General features: G+C 36.9%; 1 protein-coding gene across 4 annotated transcripts in view; it reads right to left on the bottom strand.

The window, feature by feature from the left end:
• osbp2b (oxysterol binding protein 2b) overlaps positions 1-20,596 on the bottom strand; it is a 92,915-nt gene that overhangs the window by 1,315 nt on the left and 71,004 nt on the right. For all 4 annotated transcript variants that reach the window (XM_073840304.1, XM_073840305.1, XM_073840308.1 and 1 more), the window contains 11 exons: positions 17,184-17,434; positions 8,930-9,128; positions 8,646-8,769; positions 7,278-7,344; positions 6,561-6,713; positions 5,721-5,966; positions 4,550-4,670; positions 3,861-3,964; positions 3,439-3,534; positions 3,038-3,222; positions 1,506-1,726 (listed from right to left, as the gene is read on the bottom strand). In XM_073840304.1, the coding sequence (XP_073696405.1) occupies positions 1,506-1,726; positions 3,038-3,222; positions 3,439-3,534; positions 3,861-3,964; positions 4,550-4,670; positions 5,721-5,966; positions 6,561-6,713; positions 7,278-7,344; positions 8,646-8,769; positions 8,930-9,128; positions 17,184-17,434 (1,767 nt within the window). The remainder of the gene's footprint in view (positions 1-1,505; positions 1,727-3,037; positions 3,223-3,438; positions 3,535-3,860; positions 3,965-4,549; positions 4,671-5,720; positions 5,967-6,560; positions 6,714-7,277; positions 7,345-8,645; positions 8,770-8,929; positions 9,129-17,183; positions 17,435-20,596) is intronic.

Genomic DNA, 20,596 nt, shown 5'->3' with positions numbered 1-20,596 from the left:
AGTCTATATAGTCGACTAGGGATGTAACAATAGCAAAATATCACTATGCGTTAATATCAATAATAACAATATGAAGTCAACGATTGCAATATTTTTTTAAAAAGACAAATGAAGACTTGAAAAATTTTTTTGCACATTTTAAAGTTAAATTCTTCTATCTAGTGTACTTTGAGAGTTCAAAATTAAGAGCTCCAACCCATGTACTTAACTAAGAAAACTTAAAGGAACACTCCACTTTTTTTGGAAATAGGCTCATTCTCCAACTCCCCCCGAGTTAATAAGTTGAGTTTTACCGTTTTGAAATCCATTCAGCCGTTCTCCTGTTCTGGCGATATCACTTTTGGCATAGCTTAGCATAGATCATTGAATCCTATTAGACCAATAGCATCACGTTCAAAAATGACCAACGAGTTTCGATATTTGTCCTATTTAAAACTTGACTCTTCTGCAGTTATATTGTGTACTAAGACCGGCGGGAAATGTGAAGCTGGCCGATAAGATTAGGAACTACACTCCCATTCCGGTGTAATAGTCAAGGAAGTTTGTTGCCGTAATATGGACGCAGCAGGCGCAGTAATATCACGCAGCAAGAGCCTATTTCCAAAAAAAGTGGAGTGTTCCTTTAAGTCAGAAAAAAATAGACTTGTACCTGAACTTTAAAGGGGACTTTTTATATGTGGTATACTGTCTCAGTCTAAATTACATTCACACAAATTAGAATATAATAATAATAATAACAAAAAATTATATTATTGATATTCCTATGACAGTAATAACCATATATTGTAAAACAATTGCACTGTAAAATAAATGAAAATGAATATTTCATAGGTATACTATTTTTGCCTTACACTACAGTAGGGAAATTAGAATACTTCTTTCCTAATTTCTACACTTGAAAGAGATATTTTGAATTTGGACTGCAGTTATGTTACCCATTTAAACCGCTAGCTGTCAGCAATTCACACTGCACTTATAAGCTTTTATTTTGACTGAAATTCTGTGATCATCTGTGCAAAAATAAAGCGTAACCGGTGGCTGTTGCGCTCCTAAACGCAAGTAAACTCACAGCACATGCAATAAACAAGTTCACTGCATCCACTGTGAACTGAGCCGTACTGAGGCACAGAAAACACAGGATCACTAGCTGATCGCCCAAACGAAGTGTGCGCCTCGCTTTGAAACGTGCATCGAAAACACACATGATGAAGTGATTAAGCCATATTGTGCATTTAATTTTAGTTACTGTACCTAAGCATAATGGCCCAAAAACACAACTTTTAAGACCATATATTTTAAAAAATGACACTTTTTGCCCAGAGGACCTGTAAACATGATAATATCAAAACAGTTTTGCTATCACAATATTGATAATACTGTTACATCCCTACTACTGACTAAACTGTGGCGCAAAAGTTGTGGTTGACAACTGGAATTTATATTTTCATGGTTTTTCTGGTCAAAAAACCAGAGAGCATCTCGTGTGACCTTGGACTTCTGCTTACCTTCATCTATGGCCCTGGAGGCCTCAGCTTCTCTTCTCCTCCTCGTGGCTCTCTGTTTTTCCTCTAGCCTTTGTTTCTCTACATTGGCCTCGTCCCAGCGTCCCGCTTCCATTAGCCGCTGGTCCGGCCTCAGCCTGCTGTCCGTCCAACACACACCCTCCTCTTCCTCATTCAGGGTCAATGCCAGATTGGAAAAATAGTACATGTTCTCAGCGTTCTCTCTGAGAGATAGAGAGGAGAAGAGAATGAGAAACCAATGCAAAAATAAATATAGCTGCAAGCAGCAATTCCCAGGGTTCAAGGACTTTAAAACATTAAAGCATATATAAAAAAAGACATTACATGTTATTTAGCAAGCATGTAATCACCTAAATGAAAGATTTTACAAAGCATTTTTGGCTTTATGACGTTATAGCGGCAGCTGCGGTCCGAGCTCCCTAAAACTTTGCATGCTTGTTTAGAATCACCTGTCGCACGTGCTCAGCAGGTTTGGTGAAGTTTTGAGTTTTCTAGGCTTTTCTAGGCTTTTGGGTATATTTAGACAGGCCCCTTTTCTAAATAACCCTGTTATAGCTTCCCAAAGAGTACAACATTTTTTTCTAGAAAATTGTACTGCAGTGTTTTTTCCAGATTTTTCCTAGCACTAGTTTGCAAAAAATCATTTTTTGAATCATTTAACAAATGGTTTGATTGACAGCAGCGACTCTAGAGGCAAATTTGCTCCAAACGATACGAATATCGTGCATATGTGTGAAAAACCATGCAATATACAGTCGTTTACGCCCATGAAAAATGCCATACTGACCCCCCCAGTGGCTGAATTCTTTCAAATTTCACACAGAACTTTAGGGCCAACAGGCTCACCAAGTTTCGCTACGAACGACCTCTGTTAACCTTGACTAAAAGGTGCTTAAAGGTTCGTTGGCCTATGGCGGCCATGTTTTTTGAAATACGCAAATGTCTTCAATACCAATGCTTTTTCAGCTCTTACATATGCATTGTGAGTTTGGCAAAGATATCTCATTCCGTTTAATAGTTTTAGCTGTTTTAGTAAATATGGCCCTGCACCTTTCGAAAGTTTTGGCACCCCTTTGCAACGAAGGGTTGAAAGTTCAATTTTTTTTTTATAATTATTAATATTCACTTTCCAGAAAACCTTCCTACATTCCTACTAATTCGCAAAAGTAGTTTTTTCAAAAAATGCAAAATACCCCAAAATTCTGTCATTTATTTTTCACCCCCATGTCGTTCAAAGTCTGTTCATCTTCAGAACACAAATCGAGATATTTTTGATGAAATCCGAGAGCTTTCTAACAATGTTCTTGGTACCTTTCTACACCTGGGAGCGTTTCAGTTGCATTGCTGTCTATGCAGGGCCAGAAAGCTCTCGGATTTCAAGTAAAATATCTTAATTCGTGTTCTGAACAAAGGTCTTATGGGTTTGGAATGACATAAGGGTGAGTACTTAATGACAGAATTCAAATTTTTGGGTGAACTATCACTTTAACACTAGACATTAATGGTCGTCTTACGGCAGAGGGTATTTCTTCCACAGCAGTTTGGGTGGGAGTGTCTGATAGACAGTCTTCTGTTTGCCCTCTGAGCTGCTGCTTCCTCTGCTACTCTGCACAATCTTGGCACTTTCCATCTTGTCGTCCCATGTACCTGACAGGATGTAGTGGGCCTGGCCGTCAATGTCCTTCACCACCCCTGTGACCTTACAGTGGAAGAACAAGGAGAACTAGGGTAACAAGCTCTGGGGTTGAACTAGAGAAGCATGATGAGACAGAGAGAGGGCAGAGGAGGATAGAAAGATGGTTTAGCCATGACAAACATCATGAAGGGCTCTTATCTGCTCTCAGTAGAACTCACACAAGAATCACAGAAGGAAGGACAGGAAAAAAGACGGGGAGAATTTAAGTCCAAAACATACCTTTCGTGGGACTTCTCTTGAAAAGTAGCTGTACGGAGAGAACTTGAGCTGACAGGTCTCTTTGGTCCTGTGGTTGACTATATCAATATCTCCTGACTGAAACAAATGAGATGAAATGAGAGAAATACCTTTGATTACATCAATGTCTTGGGGTCATTCAGCTACGTGTTTTCTTCATTAAAGCTGTATTTGATATTAACCAGAAAAAGTATCTTGAAGCAATAAAATGAAAAAGTTTTCAGTTAACTTTGTTTAATTGGCAAACAGTTTTTTCTCATTTTTTGTCTTTGTAGTCCAAATTGAGTAAAACTAGGTCCTACAAGCAATGTATTCCCTTGACGTTTCTAGGCTTTGAATATTTGACAAATAACTGAAGGAAAACTCTGTTAATCACAGAAGTTTTATAATGTCAAAAGTTCAACCTGATCAATCCACAGTTTGCCCACAATGATGTTGTGCACAGTGGAGGTGACTTTGCGCCACACATAGTGGTTTCCACTTGCATGAAAGTGTAGGTGGATCGCACCTGGTTAGACAGAAAATCAAAGTGTTCATCATTCTAACAATATGACATACGAATCATGTGAAGTCAAGACAGAAATATAGAATGACTCCTCTGTGTAACAATAAATTAAATCAGCATTAATTTATATGTGACCCTGGACCACAAAACCAGTCTTAAGTAGCAGGAGTATGTTTGTAGCAATAGGCAAAAATAAATCCAAAATGATAGGATATTAAGTAAAGATCATGTTCTATGCAGATATTTTGTGAATTTTCTACCATAAATATTTCAAAACTTATTTTTTTTATTAGTAATATGCATTGCTAAGAACTTCATTTAAACAACTTTATAGGCAAAAAATCTCAATATTTAGATTTTTATGCACCCTCAGATTCCAGATTTTCAAATAGCTGTATCTCGGCCAAATATTGCCCCATCCTAACAAAGCATACATCAATGGAAATCTTATTTATTCAGCTTATTCGGATGTATATAGCTCAGTTTCAAAATGTTGACCCTTATGGCTGGTTTTGTGGTGAAAAAATTGTGTATGTGTACATTTGTTAATATTAAGAGTTAGTGAAATAGTCAAGAGAGGAGCCTCACCCAGAGGCATGATAGAGAGGTATTTCCCGCGGAATTTGCTAGCGATGGTGATTTCCTGCCACAGGGTCCAGCCTCGCTGTGACATCACATGATGAGCGGCTGCCGGCGGATGATGACTGACCTGAGAAATACAGGCAAATATCAGCCGAGTGCTACATATAAAATATGCCACTAGGGGGTGCTGTCTGTTTATTTACTCAGATGTGTGGACTATATGTGATTCTGGTAGTCTCAGAGTCACCTTCAACCATCATTACCCTCCAACCACTAAACCTTGCATGAGAAGCATTTCCAGCAGTGATGGATGAAGGTGACAGAAAATCAGTGCGTTACAATAAATTGCTTAAAGGATTGGTTCACATCTGAAGTTAAATTTTACCTGATAATTTACTGTCACCCAAGATGTTCATGTCTTACTTTTTTCAGTCAAAGAGAAATTAAGGTTTTTGAGGAAAACATTTCAGGATTTTTCTCCATATAGTTGACTTCAGTGGTTAAAAAGTATATAAATTATTATTTTTTTTTTTTAGAAAAGTACTGATCTTTTTACTAGACAAAACCCTTATTCCTCGGCTGGGATTGTGTAGAGCCCTTTAAAGCTGCACTGAAACTACAATTTGGACTTTCAATCTATTGGATCCCATTGAAGTCCACTACATGGAGAAAAAAACCTGGAATGTTTTCCTCAAAAACCTTAATTTCTTTTCAACTGAAGAAAGAAAGACATGAAACATCTTGAATGACATGGGGGGTGAGTAAATTATCAGGAAATTTTATTTCTGGAGAGAACTAATTTATTTCTCAGTTCTTTCCTTCCCTTCTCATTTCTTCGCTTTCACACAACAAATCAGCTTATTAGAATGATTTCTTGAGGATCATGTGACACTGAATAACTTTTAGTAATGGCTGCTGAAAATTCAACTGTGCCATCACAGGAATAAAAAAAAAAATACAGTTAAAAAATATTACTGCTTTTACAGCATTTTGATCAAATAAATAATCTTGGTGAGTATTAGAGATTTCTTTCAAACATATACAAATTTTACATATACAAACCCCAAACTGCCCTGTGCTAACTGAACAACTGCTACTGAGGTAAATGTGAATGCTAACAGATGGCTTTCTTCATATATTACAGACGTTTTGACTCTTGACACTTTTTGGCACTAACCTGTTCACAGAGAGAACGGTAGCCGAATTCTTCCAGGCGGTCCAGTTCGTAGGTCTCTCCCAGGAGAGGGTTGAAGGGCTTGGCCGTCCGGTGCACTGTGGTGGAGTATGAGGAGACGGAGAAGGCTGCGACCAGACACATCTGCTCCAGAGAGTTCTCACAGCGCGCCGCCTTATCCAGCAGCTCATGGTACTCCAAATCCTCCGTCAAGCGCTGCAGCATAGACAGGGGCTCGTTGAAGTTTACCTGGACACACAGAGAGAGGAAGAGACCTTGGCTGTAACCCAAATTCACATTCTTCTACTACATATTGTTGAGTATGTGGAGATACTACAATTATCTTATCGTATGACCACAAACCTATTTTACAAGTTTGTTTTGCAATGAAAAGGTTAGCAAAATACATACTTTGTATTCTTTGATTTTAAAAAATGTACACCAAATTCTCTTCCATTGAACAATATTAGCTTAAAAAATACACTAGAGTTCAAAAGTTTGAGGTTGGTAAGAAAAGTTTTAAAAGAAGTCTCTTTTACTCATCAGATCAGTAAAACTGTAATATTGTTAAATATTACTACAATTTAAAATAATTGTTTATATTTTTATTTAAATGTAATTTAATCCTGTGATGGCAAAGCTGAATTTTCTGCATCATTATTACTCCAGCCTTCAGTGTCACATGATCCTTCAGAAATCATTCTGATATGCTGATTTTGTGCTCAATTTTGAACAGTAGTGTACTTGCAAATAATATATAATCTGGGCACTTTCTGCTTACTGTCATGCACTGATTTTAATCTTGCATTTAGGATCATTTCCTCAATATGTGATATTACTTACAGGCATTGGGATCTTAGAAAGCTCTTTGCCGATGCAATTCTTCATGATGCTCCACAGATTGAGCGAATAGTTGGGCTTCTCTGGGACCTGGGTCCTTCTTTTTCTGTGAGGCCGTAGCTCCTTCCCTGAATAATCATTACTGCTCACAGAACACTAAAAAAAACAGACGAGATTGTTTGTATTTTTTTTTTAAAAACATATGAAATTTATGAAATGTGTTTGTGCTGAAAGACATTATTTGAAGGGCCTGAGTGCCCTTGAGGAATGAAACGCATAAACATTGACAGCTGACTGATGCTCCATCTGTCTGAGAAAGTGAGTCACCATGAGAAAGATGAAACGAGGGGAGCAGATATCAGTTAATTAAGAGTCAGTTAATTGAAATAAACAACAGCTGTGAGAGTCCGTCATAAACACAGACTGCCTGAGGAAACACTCACAGTCACACTGAGTCCACTGGATCTTTATGCCACATAAAATACAGTGGGGTGCAAAAGTCTGAGGTCAATACTGAAAATGCTTTCATTTTGGATTCATTTAATAAAATAATAAAAAAAAAAGCAAATTTGTGACAATTCGTATTTTATCATTTCGTAATGACTTAGCATTTTGTTTGTCACCCTTTTAAATTAGATTTTGAATCTGACATTTTCATTGTCTTTTGGATCCTTCTATATATAACCTGTGTAATTAGCTTTTGTTTCATGTCACACTCACATTGTCTTCCTGGTTCCAGTCACTGGGATGTCCTCCACTAGCACCACTTAGATTACTCTGAGAACGCCTAAAAAAGACAAGAAATAGAGAGAATAAAATATGTAGGTAAGTAGAATAAAAATGTGACATTGTGTTTGATAAATGCAATAAGGGTTTCAGCAGCTGCTAATGCATCATGTAGTCAACCAGTGAACAAAAGCCTCTTACTGGGACCAGATCAGTTTTTGCTCCCACCCATTCTTACATTTCGGTACCATTTTCGTACATTTGATTTCTCTTTGCCTATTGCATTTGCAATAAATTAATGACAAGCGTTATCCTTCATTTATTCACAATGGTAATGAATGAATAGTGAATATTTAAATATATCTCCACAAAATACTTTGAAATACATTTCAAAGAAAAGCATAGCTGATTTTTTAGGGCTATTCAATCTAAACAGTTATGTAATAATGATAAAATAGTTATTTCAGACATTATTATACATAGCTGCTTGTTTTAGTGTTAGAAGAATTACTTTACAGTGCAAAATGTTTAGTAATTCTCACCTCATGCTTATAATTTTGATTGGAAAACATCTAATTCGGTTGGGAGGTCATATACGGTTGAGTTCAAATATTTAATTGCAACTGAAGCTCATTTTAGACCCAAAAATTATGCTTATGTATTTATCAGAACTCCAAGCAGCTCCCATACTACTCTCCATTGGAAACCAATGACCTCTGGTCTGTTGTTTATCAAAGGTAGTGGAAAGGTGACTTAAGAAAGTGTTTTGAACTCATTATTAATGAACTGGATTTAATTTTTTAGCAACTATTTTTCAAACTCTCTTAAAAAAACGAAAATTCTGTCATAATTTATTTACCCTAATGTTGTTGAAAAATCAGTATGACTTTCATTATTGGGTTAAAGGATTTGTTCCACTCCAGAATAAACATTTCCTGATAAGTTACTCACCCCCATTGTCATCCAAGATGTTCATGTCTTTCTTTCTTCAGGTGAAAATAAATAAACATTTTTGAGGAAAACATTTTAGGATTTTTCTCCATATAGTAGACTTCAATCAGTAATTTTCTAAAAAAAAATAAATAAAAAAAATAATGTATATACTTTTTTAACCACAAATTTAATCACGTCGAAAAGGTCTGGTTAGTTCTTCATCTGGGTACTTTGGTTTAGAAAGGTAGGGTAGGGTGAAAAACTGTGTCGTCCGACATTGTGTTATATTTTTTTGTAAAAGGCATTTGACTTTCTTTGCACGCTCGCTTTGTAAGATTTATTTTCGACTGAAGAAAGAAAGACATGAACATCTTGGATGACATGGGGGTGAGTAAATTATCAGGACATTTTTATTGAGAGGAAGCTGACCTGTGTTGAGAGGGGTCAGTGGCAGTCACTGTTATAAAAGCAGGTGAGTCTTCCATGGCATCAAAATACTCTGTATCCTCATCTTCATCACTCGCTTCCTCTTTCCTGGGCCTTTCACTCACTCCTGTACACACATAAATATTGAAAGACAGGCATAACAGCAACATTACAGAAGTCATGGTGGTTTACCATGTCATGTCTCATAACTGAGCTCATTCATTTTTGTAATATTCATTAATGAAGGATCACGATGCTGTCGGGGTGGCGGGGCTCCAGTGTCTCACCCGTGTCGGTGGTGGGCGTATCGGGCGTGTTGACAGCGTGCGCGGGGGCCTCTCTCCAGGCTCGTTCCAGGCTGTTGTGCTGCTTGGCTAGCTGCTCGATGGTCTCCTCCAGGTGGGTGCGCTGCTCTCGCTCATGCTGAAGAACTCGCTGCCATCTGCGGCTGTGGCTCTCTGCCAGATCCAAAAAATCTCGGCACGCCTGCGCAACAAGATACAAAACAGGAACTAAACATCAACACAAACATTTAGGACTAAAATAAAAGTGCTATGAAGACCAGGGGGCTTGATTCTGCTCCTAAAGTTCTCCTTTTCACAGCACCAGGTATCTCAGTCAGAATTGATTCTACCAGGATATCATCTAAATTCCAATGCTTCATCCGATATGTACCACCTTTGGTTCGTGTTATGCCTACTTTCACTTTGCATTTGAAGAAAAAAGAAGAGAGAGAAAAAACGTTCACTTTGCATTTGTTCAAATCTCCAAAGAAGCCCAGAAGCGGTTTATTGGTTGGGTAGATGACAGTTTAAACCATTCCCGGAATGGGGGTGGGACTAAGCACCAACAATCGTTCCTGTTCAGAGGAACAAACCACATGAGTTTCTTTGAAGAATCAATGCTGATCAAAACTTGATGACACAACTATGTTCACTAACAGAGCCTCTGAATGTGAATCCTCTTTTATGAGACTTTAAAAAAGCGTACAGATTAAATTAGTGGCTCAAAAGTTATTAAACAATTAAGAACAATAGTTATTTTTAGCTGTGGGCGACTGTCTCTGTCTTTAAAGGTTTAAAATATTTTAATAAAGAAATTCCAACATTTACTGAATCACATTTTCAAATATAACTAAACCAAATAATCTGTTAAAATCTTTATAAAATAAACATTTGAAATTTAAAGTGTAATCTAAAACAAGAAATTACATACATAGGCCTATATATTTATAATTTCTTGTTGTAAAACTTTGTTTTTGATACACACCTACTGTACATATATACACTCATAAATGCACACACACCATTTATATACAGATACAACATTTTTATATACCGATAGCCTAATTATTTTATTGTATTGAAATATTTTAAAAGATTATGTGATTCATGATGTGTGGGATCAGATAAAGTATATATTAGTCATTTAAAAATTTTAAATTTAATATACTGTATGGGGCTAAATAAAAAAAATACCATATGTAAATACCACATTTCTAATTTGAAAAAATATTACCATATGCTATAAATACACTACCAGTCAAAAGTTTTTGAACAGTAAGATTTTTTAAAGAAGTCTCTTCTGCTCACCAAACCTGCATTTTTAAAATCCAAAGTACAGCAAAAACAGAATTTTTTTTGGCGTATTTTCACTATTTAAAATAACTGATTTCTATTTTAATATATTTTAAAATGTAATTAATTCCTGTGATTTCAAAGCTGCATTTTTATCATTACTCCAATCACAAGATTGTTCAGAAATCATTCTAATATTCTGATTTGCTGCTCAAAAAACATTTATTTTTATTATGTTGAAGACAGCTGAGTAGAATTTTTTAGGTTTCTTTGATGAACAGAAAGTTCAGAAAATCATCATTTATCTGAAATAGAAATCTTTTGTAACATTATATATGTCTTTATCATCACTTTCGATAAATTTAAAGCTAAATAAAAGTATTCATTTCTATAATTAGTTTTAATTAATTGCTATCTAAATAGTAAAATATTTCAAAATTTAACTGTTTTGGCTGTACTTTGGATCAAATAAATGCAGGCTTGGTGAACAGAAGAGACTTTAAAACACATTAAAAAACTTTGACTGGTAGTGTATTTTTAAAAATATTATCAATTTTAAAGGTGTACAACAATGCTGCCTCCACATCCTCATCCTCTCTCTGTTTTCCCTCGCTATCTCCATCACGATAATCCCGGTTCCCAATTCTCTAGGGATCTTATCTGTCCTCCTGCCGTAGGCACCACACATGAACTCACCTGTTTCCTCATTACTGCTCCGGTCTCCCTCATAAAAATGGTCCCCACAGGAAGAGATCATGGAAATACCTTCCTTTCTCTGTCTTCCTCTTTCTCCACCTTTCTTCTAGTTTTCTCTCCAGGCTTACACTTACTTTTTTCTTATTCAAATCTCTGTGAAATGCTTTGACATGACTATGACAGAACTCTTGAAAAGATCTGATTAAATGGATCATGGGTCGTAGCTCTAGTGGTTAAACTCAAAGCAGAAGTGAAAGTAAATGTGATGTGTCCAGTGTACACTCAGAAACACGCAAACATACAGACTGTCTATGGGCTGAGTCATGCTTTTTTTTTGTTGATTCTCGGACTAGCAGTATTGAGTAATACACGCATCTAAGAGAGGTTACTCTTGGTCAATAACTCTTGGTCTTGGACACAAAACAGTCACATGTTGTACCCACAGAAAAAAAACGTTATTGCTCAGAGGTTGCTCTTTCAAATCTCAACAGACTTCTCACACTTAAGCTTGGTTTCAGATGTTAAAATTACAGTAGGACTAAATGTCTCCATTTGCTCTCTATTTCATCTCATCAAAGAGAAATAAGTAAGATTTTAATTCTTTCTATAGTCAAGTAAAATGTATTTATATAGATTAATACAATGGAGATCGCTTAGAAGCAACTTTACAGAAATAAACAGAAAAAACAGCCTTAATGCTCAACTATACTGCAGGAGACAATAGTGTCATTATTCATCTCAATTCAATTATTCTGTGCTCTAATTCAAAAGTTTTATATAAGCAATGAAACCTAGCTATTTTTCCCTACATATAGTGTAATGTATGAGAAATAGCATGTTTCTTGTTCATTATTAAAAGTAATAACCCACACCACACCACACATAGGTTTTACTAAAAATAACCGGTGTAATCTAACTTGGTATCTGCGAGAGCATCTCTCTAATCAGAGCTCATCAATCACGTTAATAACTGAGACTACAGTACAGCCACAAACTCATTAAGGCAGCTCGCAGTCACAACCAATCACGTCTTTTATAGTGCCACTGCCTCTGGGTGTCAGTGCAATCTCTCGACTACTCTCTTCTTCATCTCTTGATCAATGTTTCTTTGTCCATCTCCCTTGTCTCCTGAGGAGGCACGACTAATCTGACTGGATTTAGCAGGAAGTTCAATGAGTTCAATGTCCAACAAAATAAGTATCAGTGTCCAAAATTCACCTTTTACCAGACCTGTCAATGGCAGATAAATCCATGGGTTATGCTAAATCATGGGTTTAGTTCCCATGGAATGAAAATACATATGTGACCCTGGACCACAAAACCAGTCATAATTTTTTGAAATTGAGATTTATACATCTGAAAGCTGAATAAATAAGCTTTTCACTGATGTATAGTTAGGATAGGACAATATTTGGCAGAGACACAACTACTTGAAAATCTGAGGGAGCAAAAAAATCTAAACATTGAGAAAATCACCTTTAAAGTTATTTAAAGCGTTTAAAGCAATGCATATTACTAATCAAATATTAAGTTTTCATAGATTTACGGTAGAGAATTTGAGTTTACAATATATCTTCATAGAACATGATCATTACTTAATATCCTAATATTTTTTGGCATAAAAGAAAAATGTATAATTTTGACCCATACAATGTAATTTTGGCTGTTGCTACAAATATACCCGTGATACTTAAGACTGGTTTTGAGCTCCAGGGTCACATTTAGCTTGAATTGACTTGCTTTGGATAAGTGTTTGCCAAATCCATTTTTAAAAATTGAATGAATAAAATATTACATGCGCTCGCACAATTTACCTTTTGACTTAAATGAGGTATTATGTTACGGTCCCTAAAACATTTTTAAGCCAACTTGCGATTTTCATTTACTCCAAGTCATTTTTACTCAAATTTGGCACTTTGCAGGTGCTAATTTTGGACCCTGTACAAAACAGCTCAAATGCAATAGTATAGGTCTCTCCACTCTTGGCATTCCATTTCCACTAATTCTGTACCTTTAAAGTCCACAAACAAAGCTCTTACCTGACGCCTGTCAGCACTAAGTGTCCAGATCTTTGCTGAGAGAGAGGATCCTCTGTGCTACGCTTAGCATGTGACTGCGGCTTCCTCACACGTTCATGGAACTACAGCTCCTCACCTTTAACATAAGCAACACTTCCACTTTTTTTTGCTGAGTGAGGCCCTGGGCCCCAGACTGCTCGTGACTTTAGGAAGAGCTTAGAGGAAAGAGACGCATGTGTGTCGTATATCCACATATCCGAGAAATGCCATTTAAAACAGCTGAGGGGGAGGGAGAGCCATGTGATTCAGTGTGTAAAATTGATAGATGGTGCCAATAATGTTTCAACATGTCAAGAAGCTAGATAAAATAATAATAAAAAAAGATTAAAAAGTTATTTGGACACTTAAGTAACACTTAAAATGTCTGAATGTCAATACATTAGATAAAATATTACACCAAGTGTCCTTGGCAAACAAATTATGCTAGACCTTTTCTTTGAATTAAGCCCTTTTCACAAGGACTAGACCTGTTTGATATTTTGTTATATAATGCAAAGAGATTCAGAAATTTTTCAACGTGGTTTAAGTGTCCAATTACTTTTTAGGGCCATTGTATGTCCAGTTTCAGCAAATACAAGTAAAGTTTTTTGTATTTGAAATGTGTTTCATACAGTTGAGGTCAAAAGTTTACATACACATTGCAGAATCTGCAAAATGTTCATTATTTTACCAAAATAAGAGGGATCATACAAAATGCAGAATATTTTGTATTTAGTATTGACCTTTTTTTGTGTAGTGATAGTTGTTCATGAGTCCCTTGTTTGTCCTGAACAGTTCGACTGCCCACTGCTCTTCAGAAAAATCTTTTAGGTCCCACAAATTCTTTGCTTTTTCAGCATTTTTGTGTTGAACCCTTTCTAACAATGACTATGATTTTGAGATCCATCTTTTCACACTGAGGACAACTGAGGGACTCATATGCAACTATTACAGAAGGTTCAATCGCTCACTGATGCTTCAGAAGGAAAAACTATGCATTAAGAGTCAGGGAGTGAAAACTTTTAGAATTAGAAGATCAGGGTAAATTTAACTTATTTTGTCTTCTGAAAAACATTTACTGTACTCATCTAACAATGCCTGATATATGGTATTTTGAGCACTTCCTATGTCGATCTGCCTCCTTAGGATGAATTGCTTGTTGTATTCCCCAATTGTAAGTCGACTTGGATAAAAGCGTCTGCTAAATGAATAAATGTAAATGTAAAACATGTAAGTATCTTCTGTAGCTTCTGAAGAGCAGTACTAAATGAAAATACATATATATATATATATATATATATATATATATATATATATATATATATATATCTTATTTCAGGAAAATAAGAAAAAATGTACACATCTTCATTCTGTTCAAAAGTTACAGATTACTAATCAAATAAATGCAGCCTTGGTGAGCATATGAGACCTTTCCAAAACATTTAAAAAAAAATGTATATACCTCAAAAGTTTGAACAGTAGTTTATCACATCACAAACATGATTCAAAGCCACAGAGAGTCAACAAGAGACATGTCCATCTCTTCTCTCTCCTTGTTTTAAATATAAAAGCATATTATTAAATATAACACCATGTATTTATCCACCAGACCACACAGAAGATCACAATGGTTTTCCTCTTCCTCTCATTAGAACTGCTGCGGCTCAGCCTGTCCAAGTGCTTTAATGAGCTAGACCTCACAGTGCTGTTCAGCACTTTTCATTATGCGTGTGTATTTCTGTTCAGCTGGCTATTAATCATTTTAGAGATAAAAAAAGAAGACAAAGAAGAGTCCACACAGCTAACCAAACAGAGATCACGCTAATGAAAGTGTTAAAGCATGTAGATCTGGTGGGGAGTCACATCACTCAAAGACTGTCTGCCAGGCTAATAATTTAAACTCATCTCAAGCAGTGAGGAAACAGATGGAAATGTTATTGGCCAAAAACATGCTGGTGAACTATTAGATTCTTATAACGGTTCTTACAAAACAATATATCAAGAATTATACTGTTACTGTTACATGTTCAGATACTATATCACTATATCAGTCAATTCCTAACTTTTCAGCAATGCATTCACTTCTTATTTATGGCATTTGTGACCCTGGATCACAAAACCAGTCATAAGGGTACATTTTTTAAAACTGAGATTTAGAAATCACTTGAAAGCTGAATAAATTTAAGCTTCCTGTTAGGATATGACAATATTTGGCCGAGATACAACTATTTGAAATTCTGGAATCTGAGGGTGCAAAATATTGAGAAAATCGCCTTTAAAGTTGTCCTTGTTTTGATATAATTATGGTAGGAAATTTACAGAATATTTTCATGGAACATGGTCTTTACGTAATATCCTAATGACTTTCGGCATAAAAGAAAAATCGATAATTCTGACATATACTTATATATATTTTTGGCTATTGCTACAAATATAACCAAGCTACTTAAGACTGGTTTTGTGGTCCATGGTCACATTTGTGAAGCAACTCTATCTCCCTATCTCACCTAAAAATATGGACATAATCACATTTTTAACATGAACTGCAAATGTGCATGAAAATTTCCAATCTCACTTTGTTTATCAATAAATATTAAGACTCATTTTAGCTCATTTTACTTTGTAAGGACAAGTTACCTGTAATGTGGACCTGACTGTGCAGACTAAAGTGAGGTTTGCATTCAAGTTGTGTACCAACAATCACAATTATGATGCAGTCAATGCATATTTGTTCAAAATCCTTTCGCAAAACCCACACAAATCAAAATAAATGCATGAAACTGCATTCACCTAAGCTTGGCACAGAGATGAATCCAGTTTGTCAAAGTTGAAATGGAACACACAAGATAAAATCACCTCTAATATTGATTTTTATGACTGTGAGTAGTGCTACCTATCCAAAATTTGATTTAGGAAATTAAAGACACAGAGGACATCCACAAAACTGAGAGCTATTCCTAGACCCGTATTGATTGCATCAGTTGAGGCTCTGGCTTTATTGATTACGTACAAAAAAGAAAAACAATCTTTGATCCAGGTATCTGCAACAATATTTGACTTTAGAGCGACACTGAACATACAGTTTATAAACAGAGACATTAGATTTTTTTTCTAAAAAAGATTCAAAGTAAAGCTGCTGTTGTATTCTGTTCTAGAGCTAGTTTCATAGTCTGTTTGATGAAGTATAGCTGGGTAAGAGAGCTAAACTGGATTAGATTCGACATCCTTTTATTTCTGAACATTACTCATTCATATTGACCATAGCACTAAGGACAGAGGAAAACACTGTCCAGATGATTAAAAACAATAAATAAAACCAGTCGTAAATTTGAACAAAGTCAGACAGTGCTCAGATTCATTGTTTCATTAAAAAGGAGGCTAATTTTTCCAGCTCCAAAAATAAAATGGATTTATATTTAAAAATCCATAAATTCTTATCATTGTACAGTCTCAGTATATACATTTCAACTGACAACGTAAGATATGGTACTGTTCAAACAATTTTTACCAAGACTACAGTTTAATTAAAAATACGGTAAAAACAGTAATATTCTGAAATATTATTACAAATATATTTAAAAATAAAATTTATTTCTGCAATGGCCATTACTCAGAATTTACATCAGAAACTATTGTAATATGCTGAATTGGTGCTCAAGAAATATTCTGAATTGTTGTTGAATTATTATTGTAAAATTGTAAAATAAAGTAAAAAAACTAAACTAAAATTATTTTGTAACAGCACTACTGTCACTTTTGTTCAATTTAATGCGTCCCTGCTGATTAAGAGCATTAGTTTCTTAATAAATAAATCAACTTTCTGACCCCAAAACTTTTACACTGTAGTGTATACATAAAATATCTATTTTTTAAATTGCTACTGTCAATACAACCACAGAATGCTGCTGTGAGCATGTAAGAAATACTGCTGCTGCACAAATAACATATTTGAAATAACTTTCATATAAAACATACATGAAATCACCCCGTAGCAGATCTATACAGGTGGAGCTGGGGAAGGTGGCGGGTTTCTGAAGCGCACTGTAACTGCTACATCAAGCACTAGCTGAGTATTTGAATGTTGAGCAGCGAGCTCATTGGCTGCTGATATGAAAGAACCAATAATCTGCATGTGAATAAGGATGTCATTATGTCAGACTGAGTTAGAACCTATCTAGAGTTTCATGACAGAACTTTAGATTTCTACTTACATTGATCATAGCATTGGAGGTGATGCGAAAGAGGGTGGCTCTCTCGTTGACAGCCTTGATTTTCTCTCCTCCCTCTAGAGGCACACGTAAGGTCTCGAGCTCACTCAGAGACCGCTGCAGCGCCGCTCCGTGCTTGGCTATCAGGTCATTACACGTGCTCAAGTCATCCAACTTACTGGCCAGAGTCTTGAGAGTGCCCTGTATCTCACTGTGGTCTGACTGAGATGTGGGCTCCTCGTCCGCAGAGTCATCTACACAAAGAGACAGAGACAGAATAGAGGTTACGGGAGTAAATTTATTCGGTGAGCTATTCCTTTAAAACAGAACAAAAAACATCCAAAGAACACAATGTCCCCACAATGTGTTTTCCAGCTGTTCACATTAACAAGTCAGAGACCACAACTCCTCCTAATTTCCCTCATTAATTAATACTGATTTTACAGGTGGCTCAGGCCCCAACGGCAGGCGCCCAGTCGATATTACCATAGTCACTTATGCAAACAGAGCACAAACAACCAATTCAACACACACTCTAGATGGTGAACAGCTTTAAAAGATGGAGAACAGCTTTTAAAAAATGAAGTCAAACTAGAGAACACACGGTCTCAACTGGCAAGACTTATCCATTGACTGTTGACTGGGACTACAGAGTTTGTCAGGTTGTGCCCATCTGTGAAGATTATCTTAAAGGGAACCCCGTCTATTAAGACCTGTATGCCTTAACATAATGTAAATGATGTCTCTCACTAGTAGAAAACCCATGAAAGACTTGCGTTATTTAAAAAATCACTTTAGGGTGCTTTCACACCTGCCTTATTTAGTTCGGTTGAATCGCACTAGAGTTCGTTTTCCCTCTTGGTGCGGTTCGTTTGGGCAGGTGTGAATGTAGCAATCGCACTCGAGTGCGCACCAAAAGCGGACCAAAAATGCGTACCGAGACCTCCTTGAAGAGGTGGTCTCAGTACGCTTTCAAACGAACACTGGAGCGGTTCGTTTGTGGTGAGAACATGAACCGAACTAGAACAGACCCAACCACAAAAAGTACTGCGCCTTTTTGGACTAATCCAGCTGCCGTAGTCCGCTGCGCTGTTCATTATGGGATGAGGACAAGTATTTGTTGACAGTTAGCGCTTTAGCAACATAGCCCCATGACAGCTCGCGGACAAACTTGGAGTTGTGAGGAGGTGCGGAGCCTCATAAATTTGGTCTGATGATCATATAGGTCCCAACTTTCGAAAACTCACAAGAACATCACAATCTTTCTCATTGTTTAAGGGGCCGTTCACATGTCGCGCTACCCTGGAAATCCAGAGGTCTCGCGAGAGCACAATTTGAATTGTCTCTGCAAGACACTCTGGCTTCGAGCAATGATGCAGGTTACTGCAATACGTAAGCAATTGTGGGAACCAATCAAATCGGTGTATCTGATGTAGGCGGGCCAGAGGCGAGCTAAGCTGATGATGACAGCGCTGCGACGTCCGAATCATATAGTAAACTTTGAAAGATCGCTGTCGCTACAGATGAACAACAAGTTGTTTGAAACGGCTTTGGCCGCTACAATGAACGAGTTAGACTTGGCTTTCCATATAAAAGAGGAACAGAAAACCGAAAACTCGAATCGTTCCTTTGCAAGAAGGACGTTTTTGCTGTTTTGCCGACTGGATACGGCAAGAGTTTAATCTATCAGTTCACGAGTTCACGCTTACATATAATTAGCCGGAGAATAGTAGTGCATGTTTGGCGTGCTGTCCGGTGAAGGGCTCCGAGCTCGGGAGTGGCCCGAACCCAGAGTACATTACCCCCCAATAGGAGTAGCGAGAACTCGGATTGATGAGATGGGGTGGTGGAGGGTTACTGATAAACCCTCGAGTGAATTGAGGTGAGTCAGCTGTATTTAAACCTATGGCGCTGATTGACTTGTAATGTTTACGCTAAGCATCTGACGCGCTTCTCCCGAACTTTGTTAATGAAACATCATTGAGCTCTGCTGGTAGCCAAGCATGTATTGTTGTGATTGGTCGTGGCGTTATCCAATTGCGTGCAGTTAGAGTTTCAAATGCACGCTTGGTGCCGCCCCTCGAGTTAGGCAGTTTTCATTGCTCGATCCCAGACCCTTAATCTTAATAGATTAGGGTCTGGATTTTTCCAGGCTAATGTCGCGCATAAAAACGCATGGAAAACGCCTGTACAGCTATGATAAGCTGTTTTTCCAACTTGTCAATGCTTTCAATGTTATTAAGGGAAAGGATGAAGCTGATTGGTTGGTTTATGTCACATGACCTGTGGTGCGCTTGCAGCATTCTGAAAAGTTGCAATGTCTTTATCTCGCGTTCGCGGATGGAAAAAACTTGCGCGTCGCGACCACGTCGCTTCCATTCTGAGCGCGCATACCGCGCGTCTACATTTGAAATAACGAGCTTGAGCGCGCAAAAGACGGGACATGTGAATGGACCCTAACAGTTTAGAAAATACGTTCAACACACTGATCTATATAATTCTCTATTATAGATCAGTGGTTCAATGAAACGATCTGGCCAACGAGTGAGGTGGATGTTGTCACATGACTGCATTTTGGTTCGTTTCAACTGGTTCGGACCAGAGCAATCAGTGTGGTGTGAAAAGGACCCAAAACGGCAGAAAAATGCTACATGTATCATTTGTTGCTCTTGGTCCGGACCAAATGAACCGAACCACAGATGTGAAAGCACCCTTACATATATTTTGGACTATGGATTATTTCGATGACATAATTTTCACTGAAAGGGCAACAAGAGAAGCATTCTTCACTGCTTTTCCTATCAAAAAGAAGATAAGAAAAGAATGGGAAGACGCCTGTGGATGAATAAAACGTCCTAAAGACCTGTGGCTTTGTTCTCTTCACTTCAGCCCTGATGCCTTTGAGGCTTTTAGTAGACAACAGCTACTGAAAGAGATTACAAATGGCAGAGACAAGAAATGCCAAATGCCATCCTGGCAGCATGTATACATGTCCACTAAAGCAGTTTTGATATCCAGCGTTTAGAGTCCTTGTGGGGAAAAATCAGTGGTACAGCATTTGTTTTAAGCCTATGCTTATATCCATCGCTTCCTGTAAACTCTTTCAGTAACTATGGTCATCGTATCAGTATGTTGCGGTAAAAATAGCAACGTAGCATTTGGACAATTTTAAAGGCAATTTTCTCAGTATTTTGAAATTTTGCACCCTTAGATTCCATTTTCAAATAATTGTTTCTTGGCCAAATATTGTCCTATCCTAACCATACATCAGTGGAAAGCTTATTATTTTTCAGATGATATATAAATTTCAATTACAAAAAAATGTACCCTTATGATGATTTTGTGGTCCAGGGTCACATTTGTTGGTCACAGAGCTTATTTTTTGCAAAGATCAATAAAGCCAATCGAAAAATCCT

Source organism: Garra rufa, chromosome 5 (assembly GCF_049309525.1).
Source record: "Garra rufa chromosome 5, GarRuf1.0, whole genome shotgun sequence".
Lineage (NCBI taxonomy): Eukaryota > Metazoa > Chordata > Actinopteri > Cypriniformes > Cyprinidae > Garra > Garra rufa.
The sequence above is the reverse complement of the archived record's forward strand: the minus strand, read 5'-3'. Positions and strand labels throughout refer to the sequence as shown.